The sequence below is a fragment of the Oncorhynchus gorbuscha genome, linkage group LG24, assembly GCF_021184085.1.
Source record: "Oncorhynchus gorbuscha isolate QuinsamMale2020 ecotype Even-year linkage group LG24, OgorEven_v1.0, whole genome shotgun sequence".
NCBI lineage: Eukaryota > Metazoa > Chordata > Actinopteri > Salmoniformes > Salmonidae > Oncorhynchus > Oncorhynchus gorbuscha.
In genome coordinates this window covers 10,013,510-10,031,136 of record NC_060196.1, presented here as the reverse complement: position 1 = coordinate 10,031,136, position 17,627 = coordinate 10,013,510, and the positions used below count along the sequence as shown (strand labels likewise).

Sequence of the window (17,627 nt, the reverse complement as noted above, 5' to 3'; positions counted from 1 at the left end):
ACCTGAGATGTCTGCCAGGCACGCAGAGGGACGTGTATTTGTAGTTTTCATATTGTGTATGTAACACATGATTAATAAAGAAAAAAAATGGACTTTTCATTGAAACACTCTTTAGTGTACATCACATTTTACCCTATTCTGCATACATCCAACAGCGCTTTATAACCAATATACACTTACTAAATATACCCCCACACTAACAAACACCCACTGTACACGTCAACATAGTTTAGTCAGGTTTGTCTGATTCATTTTGATTTATCATGGCTGACTCATATTTACCCACAACATCATATTTATGTCCACCATGATGAGTTTAATAACAATGAAGTCATTCTGTAACTACAGTATAGGACTCAAACGTAGTGGGGGTGAGTAAACACTCCTTGTTGAAAGTGTGTTTATTATCTGTGTGTGTCTATGTGTATGTACCTGAAGGAGTGTATGTCTGTATCACTTGTCTCTTCCAGGGGGAGGGTCTGGGGAACACCACCTCTTGAGCCCACAGAGGAACCAGCTGAGCAGCATTGAGGTGAGCCCACTGTCTGAATGATATTAGGTCAGGGCCCGTATCCACAAAGCCTCTCAAGAGTAGGAGTGCTGATCTAGGATCAGTTTAGCCTTTTAGCGCATAATGAATAATGGCTAGTGTCAACTCCCCCACAAGTCAGTAGTTCCACCTACATACACAAACAAACAGCATTAGGATATCTTAATGCATCTAGGAAATATAGACCTGTAAACACAGAGATACAATAGGTTGGAAATATCAACTATGACTAGATATGAATGTAAGCTTTACTTTTTGGTAGCTGATATAGCTGATATACTGATAGACTTTCCAAGTCATATGTGCTCTCATTCAGTGCTATATGGTCCTGCCTGACAAAAATACATAGTTACATGTTTATTTTTTATGTTGTGGCTATTGTAATCTGCTCTAAACAAGTGGACTCGGACATCGAAATTAGATTTATTTTGGTTCTGAGGTTGCTTGAAAGATTTTGTATCTGTTGCTCGTAGTTTTGTAATTAGTCAGGCCATCAAATATTTTCTTTAGGGCCTCCATGTATTTTGCCTCAAATCCAATGGGTACAAAATCCAATATGGCTGCCATAATACCATTTGAATATAAATTGCACTTTTATTATTTTGTATTCTATTATTCTGTCTTTAAAATCGTTTCATAAGGCTCTTGGTATATAGAAGACAATGAGTGGCACTGCCATGGCTGTTTGAAAAATTGAAGCCAAATAGCTTTTCATTGTGTGTATATGTTTAAATCTCACTCACACGGACAGCATATCAGCAATGGGCAATTCCGCAAAATAAAGTGCATTTGGAAAGTATTCAGACCCCTTGACTTTATCCACATTTTGTTAAGTTACAGCCTTATTCTAAAATGGATTACATTGATTTAAAAAAAAACAATCTACACCCAATACCCCATAATGTCAAAGGAAAAACAGTTTTAGAAATGTTAGCAAATGTATTTGAAATATCACATTTACTTAAGTATTCAGACCCTTTCGTCAGTACTTTGTTGAAGCACCTTTTCCGCGATTACAGCCTCGAGTCTTCTTGGTTAGGACACTACAAGCTTGGCACACCTGTATTTGGGGAGTTTCTCCCATTCTCCTCTGCAGATCCTCTCACGCGCTGTCAGGTTGGATGGGGAGCGTCGCTGCACAGCTATTTTCAGGTCTCCCCAGAGATGTTCGATCGGGTTCAAGTTCGGGCTCTGGCTGGGCCACTCAAGGACATTCAGAGACTTGTCCCGAAGCCACTCCTGCGTTGTCTTGGCTGTGTGCTTAGGGTCATTGTCCTGTTGGAAGGTGAACGTTTGTCTTCGGACAATTCCTTTGACCTCATGGCTTGGTTTTTTTCTCTGACATGCACTGTCAACTGTGGGACCTTATATAGACAGGTGTGTGCCTTTCCAAATCATGTCCAATCAATTGAATTTACCACAGGTGGACTCCAAGTTGTAGAACAATCTCAAGGATGATCAATGGAAACAGGATGCACCTGAGCTCAAATCTGAGTCATAGAAAAGGGTTTGAATTAGGGCCGATTTCAAGTTTTCATAACAATCGGAAATAGTTTTTTTTGGGTGCCGATTTTTGTATTTTATTTTTTACACCTTTATTTTATCTTTATTTAACTAGGCAAGTCAGTTAAGAACACATTCTTATTTTCAATGACGGCCTAGAAACTGTGGGTTAACTGCCTCGTTCAGGGGAAGAAAGACAGATTTTAACCTTGTCAACTCGGGGGATTCAATCTTGCAACCTTACAGTTAACTAGTCCAACGCAATAAGGACCTGCCTCTCTCGTTGCACTCCACAAGGAGACTGACTGCCTGTTACGCAAATGCAGTAAGCCAAGGTAAGTTGCTAGCTAGCATTTAACTTATCTTATAAAAAACAATCATAATCACTAGTTAACTACACATGGTTGATGATATTACTAGATATTATCTAGCGTGTCCTGTGTTGCATATAATCTGACTGAGCATACAAGTATCTGACTGAGCGGTGGTCGGCAGAAGCAGGCGCGTAAACATGAATTCAAACAGCACTTTCCTGCGTTTTGCCAGCAACTCTTCGTTGTGCATCAAGCATTGCGCTGTTTATGACTTCAAACCTATCAGCTCCCGAGATGAGGCTGGTTGGCTAGTTAGCGCGCCGCTAATAGCGTTTCAAACTTCACTCGCTCTGAGCCTTGGGGTGGTTGTTTCCCTTGCTCTGCATGGGTAACGCTGCTTCAGTGTGGTGGCTGTTGTCATTGTGTTGCTGGTTCGAGCCCTGGGAGGAGCGGGACGGAAGCTATACTGTTACACTGGCAATACTAAAGTGCCTATAAGAACATGCAATAGTCAAAGGTTAATGAAATACAAATGGTATAGAGGGAAATAGTCCTATAATAACTACAACCTAAAACTTATTACCTGGGAATATTGAAGACTCATGTTAAAAGGAACCACCAGCTTTCTTATGTTCTCATGTTCTGAGCAAGGAACTGAAACGTTAGCTTTCTTACATAGCACATATTGCACTTTTACGTTCTTCTCCAACACTTTGTTTTTGCATTATTTAAACCAAATTGAACATGTTTCATTATCTACTTGAGGCTAAATTGATTTTATTGATGTATTATATTAAGTTAAAATAAGGGTTAATTCAGTATTGCTGTAATTGTCATTATTACAAATACATTTTATTTTTAAATCGGCCGATTAATCGGCAGCGGCTTTTTTTTGGCCCTCCAATAATCGGTATCGGCGTTGAAAAATCATAATTGGTCGACCTCTAGTTTGAATACTTATGTAAATAAGGTATTTCTGTTTTTGTCTAAAACCTGTTTTTGCTTTGTCATTATGGGGTATTGTGTGTAGATGGACGAGGGAAAAAATAATTAAATCCATTTTTAGAATAAGGGTGTAATGTAACAAAATTTGGAAAAAGTCAAGTGGTCTGAATTAGAGGTCGACCGATTAATCGGAATGGCCGATTAATTAGGGCGGATTAAGTTTTCATAAAAGTAGTGGAATGGGGTAATGGGTTTTTAATGAGTGTAGGTGTCTACGGCTATATGTAACTTTCTTAGAGGACCAGGATTAATTAAGGTAGCCTAGTGGTTAGAGCGTTGGGCGAATCTCCGAACTGACAAGGTAAAAATCTGTTGTTCTGTCCCTGAACAAGGCAGTTAACCCACTGTTCCTAGGCCGTCATTGTAAATAAGAATTTGTTCTTAATTAACTGACTAGTTAAATAAAGGTTAAATTAAAAGATAGCATTTTATGTTGGTAGGCCTGGCCTCACACTCCAGTACTATAGGTGGCGGTGTAGGCACCTACCATTTGGATGCGATCCGCCAACCAAATTCCAAAGGCTAAACGGAAGTAAATATGGCCAAGAAAAATTTTCACTTTTGCGTTTGTCATTTAGACATTTTAATAACCATAGAATTCAAAATATGACGAATTTAACTGCACAGCACTAAATACTTACCCCAGATAATATTTAATTCGCGTTGGAGACAGGATTTGGATAGATGTTAACGTTGTCTAGTAAGTAACGCTAGCTTCTAACAATGGCAACGGGTTTTCACACTCAAATAGCCTCCGTCATGGAGGTGCTAGCAAATACAGCCGTGGCAGAGATCTGTAAACTCGTAGACGACGACTATGCAGTGTTTCGTTTGGAAATAACTCAAAGCCAGAAAGAAAACAGGGCATGGCAGAGGAAACTTCAGCTACTCGAACTGAAGGTGGCACGGGAGCGCGCAGAGAGGACAATGCGAGAGCGCGTTCTCGCCAGTCGTCCCAGTAGTGTCAAGACCCTCGACCAATACAGAGGAATGGCAAGAGGTACATTTGGCATGGGTGGGGGTCTTCTGTCAACCGTTTCCAATTTACTTTAGATGTGTTAACCAGAATTTGGTCTTGGTCAGTTTTGAGAAGGTATGCAATAGTTATCCTGATTACTTAGCTAGCTACAGTAACTTGCACAAAGACACTCATAGTTACTGCATTTCCTATTATTTGCTCATTGAAAACAATATGATGCATGGAACATAATCACTTGATCTATAAAAAGTATCTCCAGTGGTGCTTGGAGAAGTGGGTATACTTACATTTTGCTCAAACGGTCTGCCTGGCGAAGGAAAGGCGCCCAGTGTGAAAATGTATGAGAAACCGTGACATACACTCTGAAAGACCTAAAATCATGAATCCCATATTGGTCTTTCAATATCAGGCCAACCCTAGCTCTACTGTGCATGTGGGCTAATAGTAAGCCTACTATTGAAACAGATAAATTAGGAAGTCAACGGAGTCAGAAATTCCCAGGTTTCAGATTTCCCCCCATTTTCTTTTTCTTCCGGTTTTTGCTCTCAAAGTCACACTTTATTTAAACAGAAAAACAACACATTTGTATGTTCTAAGTCCATAACAATGCTTGATCTACATCAGGAGACCACTTTCTAAGTCTTTTTTTTGTGTCTTTACCCTTTAATTTAAGTATGCAGGCACCTAGCACTGTTTGATTAGCTGTGTTTTTGTTTCACATGAGATGGAGAATAAATGGCCAGTGGATTGATTCAAATAATTATGTTCTGACAGATTTATAAATACGTCCTTATATCCTGTTATATTGGTTTGCCTGTCTTTCATTGTCTAGCAGCCAAAGGCATTATCCTTGTCATATTAGCAATCCATGATAGTTGTTGCATCTTTAGATCTCCCCTCTTTCAACATTTCTAACAGATATTTCTACCTCTGTCCATGAAACCACTCACGTATGCGGTGCACATTTTAGAACAGTGTTTTCTTGCAATTACATTTTCGATCGTTCACGCATAGGTCCTACCACCGTGTGTACATTGCTGCGTCTAAAATGTTAAGAAATAATAGTTTATCTTAAGATAAAGGTTAAATAAAACATCTGTTCCATCAGCCTTATTCATAGATACGGCGTATACCTCCACCACACTACTTTGATACGTATCAGTGGGGATTTAGAAGTGAGTATATGCAATGCCCAATGTAAAAATAAGTGGGTATAAGCATATACCTGCCTATACCCCCCCCCACCCCACACCACTGTATATATCAAGAAGTTAGGCAAAGTGTTACATTACATCCTTACTAATTCTAGTGTCAATAGTGATATGTATGATTATTCTACAAATCTGTGAGTTGCTTCATTTAGGATCATCCTAAATTAAGATAATTATTAAATAGTTCAATATCTAAGTCTATTGACACACTGTGCAAGAATGGTCCACCACCCAAAGGACATCTAGCCAACTTGACACAATTGTGGGGAGGATTGGAGTCAACATGGACCAGCATCCCTGTGGTACGCTTTCGACACCTTGTAGAGTCCATGCCCCGACGAATTGAGGCTGTTCTGAGGGCAAAAGGGCGTGCAACTCAGTATTAGGAAGGTGTTCCTAATGTTTTGTACATTCAGTGTATAATATAGCATTGAGCATTTACAGTAGCTAACCTAACCATCTCTTTTCCACCAATCACTCTCAGGTGAAGGACATCTCACTGGAGGCCACAGGAGCTTTGTGAAGCCAGCGGGACACAATACATGGAGAGATGACCAACCAATCACTGTTGATGAGGGGAGCGGAACCTCAACCCAGCACGTTATCGTGATAGAGGTTAGTGTAATAGTATTACATCCATGGCCTAATACTTACAAAAAATGTATACTTGGCACTGTGGCAGGTAGATCCATTTTTTTATCTACCAGCCCAAATATTTTTTTTGCACCATTTTATAAAATAAAAAAATACAATGAGCTTAATAGAGGCAATGACCTCCTTTTTTCTTATCAGTCTGAAGATGCAAGTCCTGGGGTCAAGCTGGAGAGGTCTGATGGAGAGGAGGACCCACTGCACAGCAGAGACACCCAGACTGGAGTGGCTGGAGTAGCCCCCCCTGTAGCCACGGAGGACACCATCACTGCCCCAGAGCTGCCCAGGCCCCGACATAGCATCACGGAGGTCAGTGGAACGCTGAACGCCGTCCTCAAGTCAGAGACCGATACAGAGACTTTAATGGGGCGACTGGGCTGTCCACCTGCTCCCCGCTCAGAGTATTTACTTTATGGTAACCCCAGCTCGAGGATGGATCTGTCCCATCAGGACTCAGGTGACACGTTTCAGACTGGCAATGATCCGTCCTGTTCATACGCTACAGAGATGATACCTGGTGACATGCCTGTGGGCTTAGATACACAGACTAATCCAATGAGAGGAGACTGGAACCAGTACAGTAGCAGTGTATACTCTGAAGGGTGCCTAGATAAGAAAGGAGAGGGTCTGGTCGTAGATGAGATGACTTTGAAAGTGGAGAGTGACGCTCCTCTGACATGGAATGAAGACCAGACTCATTTAGGAGAAGGACAGTCGCAGGGCAACACTAGTGACTTCTTAGACTACAGGGAAAGCTTAGAGACAAATCTTAATGTCGCGACCCACTCACCTTTACACGCACTCAGGGATCACGACCCAGTGTCCACATCGATGGTACCATCTGATTCACATGGCAGCGTCCTTTTCGATCAGGTATTGAACTCAAAGGTCCAAAGGGCCAAGGCTCAGGGAGGGGGAGCAACAACAGACGGTAAAGAGAAACGGTTCCTCTGCATGTTCTGTAACAAAGGCTTTAGCTGCCCCCAGAAGGTGGAGATCCACCAGAGGGTCCACACAGGGGTGAAACCCTTCAATTGTACGCAGTGTCACATGCGCTTTGCCCAGGCCTGCAACCTGAAGAGGCACCAGAGGGTCCACACAGGGGAGAAACCCTACAGCTGCCCCCAGTGTGAGAAGAGGTTCTCCCACCAGCACCATCTGAAGATGCATCTGAATGTTCACACGGGAGAGAGGCCATTTGCCTGTACACACTGCGGGAAGAGGTTCTCAGAGAGGAGCTACCTCAGGATACACCAGCAGAAAAACCATTCCACTCTATAACATAGAAAGTAACCATTCCACTCAATAGCTTCTGACATTTAGATCAAACCCTGCATTAAATACAAAGATGAATTCTCAGTGTTGTCAGCAGAAAAGATCCACAGATGCCTTTGGAATAACAAGAGTAACAGATTTCAGTGTTGAATATTCCTGGGTAGATATTGCATCCAGATATTGTGTGATATATAAGCCTAAAAGGTCTGTTACATATTGTGTTTGTATTGTGTAGGTTAAATTATGTTCACCAATGTCTATTTCTTTGCTTCCATTCAACTACTTACACTGAACAAAAATATGAAGGCAACAATTTCAAAGATTTTACTGAGTTACAGGTCATATACCAAAATATGTCAATTTTTTAATAAATAAATACATTTGGCCCTATGGATTTCACATGACTGGGCAGGGGTGCAGCCATGGATGGGCCTGAGAGGGCATAGGCCCACCCACTGGTGAGCCAGGCCCAGGTAGAATCAGAATGAGATTTTCCTCCACAAAAGGGCTTTATTGCAGACAGAAACACTCATCAGTTTCATCAGCTTTCCAGTTGGCTGTTCTCAGACTATCCTTCATGTGAAGAAGCCAGATGCGGAGGTCCTGGGCTGGCAATGTTTAAATGTGGTTTGTGGTTGTGAGGCCAGTTGGACATACTGCTAAATTCTCTAAAACAATGTTGGAGGTGGCTTATGGTAGAGAAATGAACATTAAATTATCTGGCAACAGCTCTGGTGAACATTTCTGCAGTCAGCATGCCAATCGCACTCTCCCTGAAAAATGTAGACATCTGTGGCGGTGTGACAAAACAGTACATTTTAGAGTGGCCTTTTAGTGTACCCAACACAAGGTGCACCTTTGTAATGATCATTCTGTTTAATCAGATTCTTAATATGCCACACCTGTCCGGTGGATGGATTATCTTGGCAAAGGAGAAATGCTCACTAACAGGGATGTAAACAAATTTGCACAACATTGGACAAATAAGCTTTTGGTGCGTATGGACAATTTCTGGGATCTTTTATTTCAGCTTATGAAACATGGGACCAACACATTGCAATTTTCATATGGTGTATTTAAAATGTTTTTTTAATAAACACAAAATGGGACTTGTAAGACTTTGAATGAGGCTCTCTTTAGCAGTGGTGGTACCCAAGGTCATACTGTAGTAAAAGTAAAGATACCTTAATAGAAAATTAATCAAGTGAAAGTCGCCCACTAAAATACTACTTGAGTAAAAGTCTAAAAGTATTTGGTTTTAAATATACTTTAAGTATCTTACAATCAAAGCATGTGTTTTGTGAGTCCACCAGGTATGTTTTCTTGTTAAGTGTGTGAATTAGGCAATTTTCTTGTCCTGCTAAGCATTCAAAATGTAACAAGTACTTTTGGGTGTCAAGAGAAAATGTATGGAGTAAAAAGTACATTTATTTTTATTAGGAATGTAGTGGAGTAAAAGTAAAAGTTGTCAAAAATATAAATATTAAAGTACAGTACAGATACCAAAAATAAACACTTAAGTAAAAATACTTGAAAGTACTGCTTAAGTACTTTACACCACTTCTCTTTAATATACATCACATCTGATCTCACCCTATTCTGCATACACCCAACTGCGCTTTATAACCATTACATTTAAGGCCTACTAAATATACCTACAAATCAAATGTTATTTGTCACATAAAATGTGCTTTGTAAATAACAGGTGTAGACTAACCGTGAAATGCTTACTTACGGGCCCTTCCCATGCCGAGAGAAAAATGTACAAATAAAGAGAACATAAGGAATAAAATCACAATGAGTAGCGATAACTTTGCTATATACATGGGGTGCAAGTACCGAGTCAATGTACAGGGGGACAAGGTAATATCAGTCTTATTGCTGCCAAACAGTTGCCTAACCAAGCGGTGATATAGCCAGTCAAAATGCGCTCAATGGTGCAGCTGTATAACTTTTTGAGGATCTGAGGGCCCATTCCAAATCTTTTCAGCCTCCTGAGGGGGAAATGGTGTTGTGCCCTCTTCATGCCTGTTTTGGTGTGTGTGGACCATGTTAATTCATTAGTGATGTGGACACTAAGGAACTTGAAGCTCTCGACCCGCTCCACTACAGCCTTGTTGATGTGGACGGGGGCATGCTGGCCCTCATTTTCCTGTAGTCCACGATCAGCTACTTTGTCTTGCTGACGTTGAGGGAAAAGTTGTTGTCCTGGCACCACACTGCCAGGTCACTGACCTCCTGTCTATAGGCTGTCTCATCTTCGTCGGTAATCAGGCCTACCACCGTCGTGTCGTCAGCAAACTTAATGGTGTTGGAGTAGTTTGCGCCCACGCAGTCATGGGTGAACAGGGAGTATAGGAGGGGACTAAGCACGCACCCCTGAGGGGCGCCCGTGTTGAGGATCAGTGTGGTGGATGTGCCTACCCTCACCACCTGGGGATTGCCCATCAGGAAGTCCAGGAGAGGGAGGTGTTCAATATACAGGGCATTCGGAAAGTATTCAGACCCCTTGACTTTTTCCCACATTTTGTTATTTACAGCTTTATTCTAAAATGGATTAAATCAAAATCCTCATCAATCAACACACAATAGCCCGTGATGACAAAGCGAACGCAGGTTTAGAAATTTTAGCCATCGTATTAAAAATAGAAAAACATTAATGCCTTATTTCCGTAAGTATTCAGACCCTTTAATATGAGATTTGAGCTCATTTGCATCCTGTTTCAATGTGATCATCCTTGAGATGTTTCTACAACTTGATTGGAGTCCACCTGTGGTAAATTCTATTTATTGGGCATGATTTGGAAAGGCACTCCGCTGTCTATATAAGGTCCCACAGTTGACAGTGCATGTCAGAGCAAAAATCAAGCTCCGAGACAGGATTGTGGCAATGCAAAAAATGTCTGCAGCATTGAAGGTCCCCAAGAGCACAGTGGACTCCATAATTCTTAAATGGAAGAAGTTGGGAACCACCAAGACTCTTCCTAGAGCTGGCCGCCTGACCAAACTGAGCAATAAGGGGAGAAGGGTCTTGGTCAGGGAGGTGAACAAGAACCCGATTGTCACTCTGACTGAGTTCTAGAGTTCCTCTGTGGAGATGGATGTCCTTCTGGAAGGTTCTCCCATCTCTGCAGCCCTCCACCACTCAGGCCTTTATGGTAGTGTGGTCAGACGGAAGCCACTCCTCAGTAAAAGACACATGACAGCCCGCTTGGAGTTTGCCAAAAGGCACCTAAAGGACTCTCAGACCATGAGAAACCAGATTCTCTGGTCAGATTAAACCAAGATTTAATCTCTTTGGCCTGAATGCGAAGCATCACGTCTGAAGGAAACATGTCACCATCCCTACGGTGAAGCATGGTAGTGGCAGCATCATGCTGTGGGGATGTTTTTCAGCGGCAGGGACTGAGACTGTACAGAAAAGTACAGAAAGCTCCTTGATGAAAACCTGCTCCAGAGTGCTCAGGACCTCAGACTGGGGCGAAGGTTCACCTTCCAACAGGACAATGACCCTATGCACACAGCCAAGACAACGCAGGATGCACTTCAGCACAAGTCTCTGAATGTCCTTGAGTGGTCCAGCCAGGGCCCGGACTTGAACCCGATCGAACATCTCTGGAGAGACCTGAAAATAGCTGTGCAGTGACGCTCCCCAGCCAACCTGACAGAGCTTGAGAGGATCTGCTGAAAAGAATGGAAGAAACTCCCCAAATACAGGCGTGGCAAGTTTGTAGAGTCATACCCAAGAACACTTGAGGCTGTAATCACTGCCAAAGGTGCTTCAACAAAGTACTGAGTAAAGGGTCTGAATACTTATGTAAATGTGATTTTTATTTTATTTAAATTATACATTTGCAAGGGGTCTGAAACACCTACTGTACACTTCAAAATGTTTAGTCAGGTTTGTCTGATGAATTTTGACTTATAAGTCATAGCTGACTTATTTTTACCCACATCATATTTATGTTCACCATAACTACAGTATAGGACTCAAACATAGTGGGGATGGGTCAACACTCCATGTTGAAAGTTTCTTTATCTGTGTGTGCGTTCTATCACGTGCAAGTAAATTGACGATTTTAATTGGCTGATGCACATTTTGTGACGGAGCAACTGTTTTGAATTTAAACTGTTTCTAATGTTCACGAGTATGGCCCATCCATCATTAAAGTGTGTTTATCTGTGTGTATGTACCTGAGGTAGTGTATGTCTGTAATCTCTATCACCTGTCTCTTCCAGGAGGAGGAGGGTCCAGAGGTGCTGCTGGTGAAGGAGGAGGGGTGTGAGGAGGGTCTGGGGAACCCTGAGGAGACCATGGTCATGGAGGACAACCAGACTACACCTCCTGAACCCACAGAGGAACCAGCTGAGCAGCACAGGACCACACACAGTCTCACTGAGGTGAGCCCAATGTAAACTACTGTCTGAATGGTATTAGATCAAATTGTATTTGTCACATGTGCCAAATACAACGCCTTACAGTGACATTTTTACTTACAAGCCCTTAACCAACAATGCAGTTTTAATAAAAGTAAGTATTTACTAAATAAACTGAAGTAAACAAGAAATAAATATGAAAAAAACAAGAAAATGGAAAAATAACAAATAATTAAAGAGCAACAATATCAAGGCTATATACAGGGGGTAACGGTACAGAGTTGATGCACAGGGCCACAGGTTAGTCGAGGTAATTGAGGTAATATGTACATGTAGGTAAAGGTAAAGTGACTGCATAGATAATTAACAGAGAGTAGCAGCAGTGTAAAAGTGTGTGTGGGGGGGGGGGGGGGGGGGGGTTCAATGCAAATTGTCCGGGAAGCCATTTGATTAGATGTTTAGGAGTCCTATGGCTTAGGGCTGGGCGATATGGCCAAAATCTCATATCCTGATATAGGTAATTTCATATCCCAGTAACGATACATATCACAATATACTCATTTTCTGTAAATTCAATGAATAAATAGTTTATATAAAATGACCACATTTAAAGGGATATTTCTTATTACATTTTGAATTATGCTCAAAAAATTATGTATTTGCAGTTGGTACCTTGAGTCAAGTGTTTCTCACCATGTAAATTGAGGCCATGTCTTTGCAGATGTAAGTTGTATCGGCAGCTGCTTTCTCCTCCCATCTTCATGTTTCTTTGCCATTTGGTGTGCCGTAGGCAAAAGCCTCTTGCAACGTCTGAGTCGGGGGTTTGTTTTGAGCACTCAACTATTTTTGGGGGTCTCATCCGTAGACTCTCTCCATACTGTTTCACAGGATTCTTGCATAGGTGGTAAAAGAAGTTAATGGTGTTTGAGCATGTTGTTGGGACCGGCCTGCGGCATATTTTGCGGAGGACGGTTTTCTGGTCCGTGTCAGATTTTTCATACCCAAACCACGTCCCATGCGACCGAAGTTGCCCCTCATTTAGGTACGAGCTCCGTGTTTTGTGTCGCGTTCACTCTCTTCCATGTTTGTTTATGTTGCAAATGTCCTTCCGCACGGCAAAGTGACGTCCAATTGCCGTAAAGAGTGTGATTTGCGACACAACGAAATAAACGATAGAGCATAATATGAATTGATAGACGCCCCAGGTCTTGATTACATTTTGTCTTAAGTGTGGGCCTTTGAATTTTCAATCCATTTTAATTAGTGTCATGTAATTAAATCAACTAATAATACATTTGCATCGTGTCAAATCAACAATTTTGCACAGTACTCATAGCAATCCTTCATTTCCCAATCAGAAGATGCTCATAGCAGATTTATTTATCCAACATCCTCTCACTCTGTATCTCTTACAGTCAGTAGACATGGAGGATGGGAAGCCTGATCTGCTGCTGGTCAAAGATGAGATAATAGAAGATGGACCAGAGAGTATTGATCTTCTGATTGGACTAAAGATGGGGGAGCAAGGTAAGGGAGAAATACATATAAACTACATACAGTAATAGAATAGTGATGCACCTGGTTATTATTATTTCTTCATTTATACAATGAAATCAATACAACTTGTGTTTATATACAAAAACACACATTATAATGTACAAACTTGACCAGGTAATTGACTCAAAAAATGAGTCTCCTTTAGTCAATCAACTTCGGTACAACATACTATGGGGAGTCACACTCTCGCGACTTCGGTTGAAAGATCTACAATCACGCCTGACAAGGCCAATGAAATACGTGCCTCGCTGGAAGCCCCGCCTTCCACAGGTGATAAGCATGAGGCACAGATTCCTTCCTTCAATTATTCTGCTCTTCACCTCGGTGTAAACAGGAAGGATTCACACTACTACAACAAACAATTGGAAAACGAGACATACGTTGCGCCAACTAAACTGTCCCATAGTGGTAGAGCGTGCTCACCCTCTGGACGTTGTGTGCTTTAGTTTGTATTTGTTATCATATGTTTCCTAATCACAAACAATTAGTTATGCTTCAATTTGCTAGAAGAAAATGAGTAAAACGGTTAAGAAAGAGACCGAGACGACGATGTGTACATTTCCCCCAGTCATCTTTCTCTGAAAGATACTCACGAACCAGTCCGTGTGCGCATTGCCACATACTGCATGCAAACTCCCTGGAAAGACATGTCGAATTCTTGAAAAGCTTGGAGTTACCGATGGCGACTTTTCTTTCCCGGATGCTGGTACCTCGCCTGGGACTGAGGTGCAGGAAGCAGAGAGAGACTTGGGGCTTTGGTGGAACTAGCCTCCCAGCTAGGAGGTAGTGAGCTGGCTGGTTTGTCTCCCATGATGACATACAGGGCACAGGTTCGGATGACAACTTGGTGTTCTGGATACTCCAGGAGTTTCTCGGAAGAGGACTTAGTTCCAGGACAGCCACCTCACGCTACGTGAGTAGTGTGTGAAACCCTCGTATCCAACACATTGTTCATAGAATTGTTCTGCAGGGTGGCTATACATTTGGAGTTGAAGTAGCCATGTTCACACCCGTGGCAGAAGTTATCAAGGTTCGGTGGGAAGTACCTGCCCCCTGTGGTTGCCACTGTCAAGCACCACCTACCCCTGTTTCTGTATTTCGAAGAATTTACGACAACCTGGTCCAACCCGCATTCAGCTAAGCTGATGCTGCATGGTATGCCCCTTTCATGGATATGGAGGGGATGGATTGGTCGGGGCTGGGCTGGTGCACACGCCTCTAGTTTATAGCAAGCTACCTGGCTACCTAGCCTGTTGGATAACAAGGGTGTGGCTAATACAGATCCTACACTTCCTAACAAGCACTGTCGTTTTTCAGCTGGTCAGCTGGATAAGATGTATCGTGCCAAGTGGGTGGCTGATTTCTGTCGTCTGTAGCTGTACTGCAGATCTACCAGACAGAGTTGCTGCCGGAGCTGGGCACTTATTTGGCTGCAGGAAAGCCCCATGCAGAGCTCCTGGATGAGATTTGTGTTACGGCTGACTTCATTCTGTGCACGTCCCGGTGCACCGTTCTGGCACTCGGGAAGAGCAGGGTGGTGGCACACTATCGTCTTTGACGTTTTCAGATAGAGAGGGACCAACAAATGTCCTCCGGGGATGTCCGGTTCGGCCCTGGAGGCCATGTACGCCTAGTTCAAGCAGTGCGCTTTTCTCCCTTTGAAGTCCTTTGGGGATGCTGGGCCTGCTAAGCGGGCTGTCCCGGGGGCCCGGCCCAGCGCAAGGTCGGACCAGCTTGATTGCCAGACGCAACGTCTGTTTGCCTGGCCAGGGGTGACATGGTCCTGCCACGGCGCAGGGAAGGATACTTCAGGTAAACGTTTCCACCTAAACACATTGCTTCAATCCCATTGTTTGTGAGTTTCAAGAATGTTGTGTATTCCACATGAGTTCAATAAAACATATCCCTCCACAATTAATATATAATATTAATATATGCCATTTAGCAGACGCTTTTATCCAAAGCGACTTACAGTCATGTGTGCATACATTCTACGTATGGGTGGTCCCGGGAATCGAACCCACTACCCTGGCGTTACAAGCGCCATGCTCTACCAACAATTAGACATAAGTTTGTTGAGAGTGGTGGAAACGTATTTTTCCCATGCCACTACTGGGCTACATCACTACATCATGCCCCCTCAGATGGCACTTTACAGGAGACTCGCTGCCTGCTCTGACTAATGGCGCACATGCGCAGTGTCGCCCTGGGTCATGCAAACAGTGATTACAGACTACAATTCTTTGTACGAATCCCCCCCCCCCCCACGTTTTGCGGCGTCATCACGTCAACTGTTTTCCTGGCCTCAGTGCCAGTATTAAGGGAGGAAATATCCTTCCTGCTCCAGAATAGGCAGAACGAGTGGTTTATCTGTTGGAAGCTCAGGACAGCTGGTACGGTCTATTTCCTGGTTACGAAAATGGATGGCAGTTTAAGCCCTGTTCTAGACATGCGTGCTCTGAACAAGCATTTCAGAGTTCACAAGTTCAAAATACTCACAGACTAGTGGCTGTTACGGTCCGTACACCATCGGCCTAAAGGATGCGTACTTTCATGTGCCCATGTACCCCAGTCACAGAGGTCACGAGGTTCCATTTCGAGGCTATATTCTACAAGTTTTTGGTACTCCCGTTCGGCTCGTCCCTCTCGCCTCGTCTTTTCACAGGTGGTGGAGGCAGCTCTGGTACCCATCAGAGGCTGAGTGTGTTGGCCTATCTGGATGATTGGCTGATAGCAGTCAAAGGAACAAGCAGGCTAGTTAGACTCATCCTTAAATTGTGTTTTTTCTATCCCCAGAGCGGGTGTTTGGGTTCCAGCTCTGCCTGGCCCAATTTTGGTTTGGGTGCACAGTACATTTTCGCAAGTTTCATCTGCCTACTGGGGATGATGGCTTCTATGATGGTGGTCATTCCCTCAGGATTATTATTGATCCAGCTGTTCCAGTGCTGATTCCGATTAACTTTGATACATCTCGCCGGTCAATTCCGGTGTCCCCGACATGCCTTCGGGCACTGGGCCAGTGGAGGGATCCCCAGCTACTGTCGCAAGGGGTTCTCATGGGCCAGGTGTTGTCCCACAAGGTGGTCACAAGAGACTCACCCCCCCCCACCCCCCCCCCAGGGGTAGAGGCGTGCTGTGCGAAGGGTTACTCAATTCGTAAATTATGGACGGTGTCATAGAGCCCGGCATATCTATTACCTGTAACTTCTGACAGTGTACTTGGCACTCAGCAGTGGAGACTAGGGCCATCGTAGATTTTTATGCATCACCAGAAAACGCACCATGTCGTCTAGTTCTCATTGAGGGACCAGTGCCCAGTTGGAAACGATCGCTCTGGTGCACCAGTGGCCTCACCCTCCTTTACGCGTTTCCGCCAGTGGTTCTGATTCAGCACACATTGGAGAGGGTGTGCCGGGAAGGCTTACCATTGATTCTTGTTGGCCCAGGCAGCCTTGGTTTTGAGGACATCATTCGCCATTTAGGTGGGGACCTGTGGCAATTCCCGTTGCGCAGGGAATTGTTGTCCCAGGCGCACAGGCAGGTTTGGCACGGGAGGCCACATATTCGGTTCCAATGGGCCTGGACCAATCTGATGGCTAGAGGTTTACCGCCAAATGTTATTGCTACCATTCAGTTTGCAAGGGCGCCCTCCACGACGGGGCTGTATGCGTATAAGTGGTAAGCGTTTGAGCTATGGGGCCAAGATAAAGGACATGTTCCTTATAAGTGTTCTTGGAGGGACATCCTTATGTTCCTGCATGAGCTTTTTGAGCAGTGGCTGGCATTCTCAATATTTAAAAGTGCACATGGCCGCTATCTCGGCGTGTCATTTGGCAATTGACGGAGCCTCACCAGGGGCCCAACCCCTGATTGTGCGGTTCCTGAAAGGTGTACATCGTCTCAGACCGGTCTCTAAACCTATTGCGCCGACATGGGACTTGGCTCTGGTTTTAGAGGCACTATGTGCTGCCATCTTTGAGCCTCTGGAGTCAGTGTATCTGAAGATCCTCTCCTAGAATATGTCTCTGCTCATGGCTTTGGCCTCAGTTAAACTTGATGGACTTTCATGCGTTATCCGTACACTCTTGCTGGACTCTGTTCGCTTAAGGCGACTAAGGTGACAATGTGGCCTCCCTGAAAGTCATGTCCTTTAGCTTTAGAGCTATTTCCCTTTTCACCTCCTCGTTTTGCTTCTGAAGAGCAAA

At 43.5% G+C, this 17,627-nt stretch overlaps 2 protein-coding genes across 2 annotated transcripts in view; both read left to right on the top strand.

Moving 5' to 3' along the window:
- The window catches only part of LOC124012386 (zinc finger protein 205-like), a 303,385-nt gene that overhangs the window by 283,685 nt on the left and 2,073 nt on the right, over nucleotides 1–17,627 (top strand). Inside the window, exon 5 of the mRNA XM_046325958.1 lies at nucleotides 13,281–13,392. Within this exon, the coding sequence (XP_046181914.1) occupies nucleotides 13,281–13,392 (112 nt within the window). The remainder of the gene's footprint in view (nucleotides 1–13,280; nucleotides 13,393–17,627) is intronic.
- On the top strand, nucleotides 3,860–8,837 carry LOC124012407 (zinc finger protein 697-like). Its single transcript, XM_046325992.1, has 3 exons — nucleotides 3,860–4,372; nucleotides 6,047–6,177; nucleotides 6,355–8,837. Exons 1-3 carry the CDS (start codon nucleotides 4,096–4,098, stop codon nucleotides 7,492–7,494), a joined length of 1,548 nt encoding a protein of 515 aa, XP_046181948.1. The 5' UTR covers nucleotides 3,860–4,095; the 3' UTR covers nucleotides 7,495–8,837.

What these genes read in the sequence shown, in the direction of transcription:
- LOC124012407 (XM_046325992.1), top strand. Translation starts at nt 4,096, where the DNA reads ATGGCAACGGGTTTTCACACTCAAATAGCCTCCGTCATGGAGGTGCTA. An exon ending in ATACAGAGGAATGGCAAGAG is followed by an intron (nt 4,373 to 6,046) that starts GTACATTTGGCA and finishes AATCACTCTCAG; the next exon opens with GTGAAGGACATCTCACTGGA. An exon ending in AGCACGTTATCGTGATAGAG is followed by an intron (nt 6,178 to 6,354) that starts GTTAGTGTAATA and finishes TTTTCTTATCAG; the next exon opens with TCTGAAGATGCAAGTCCTGG.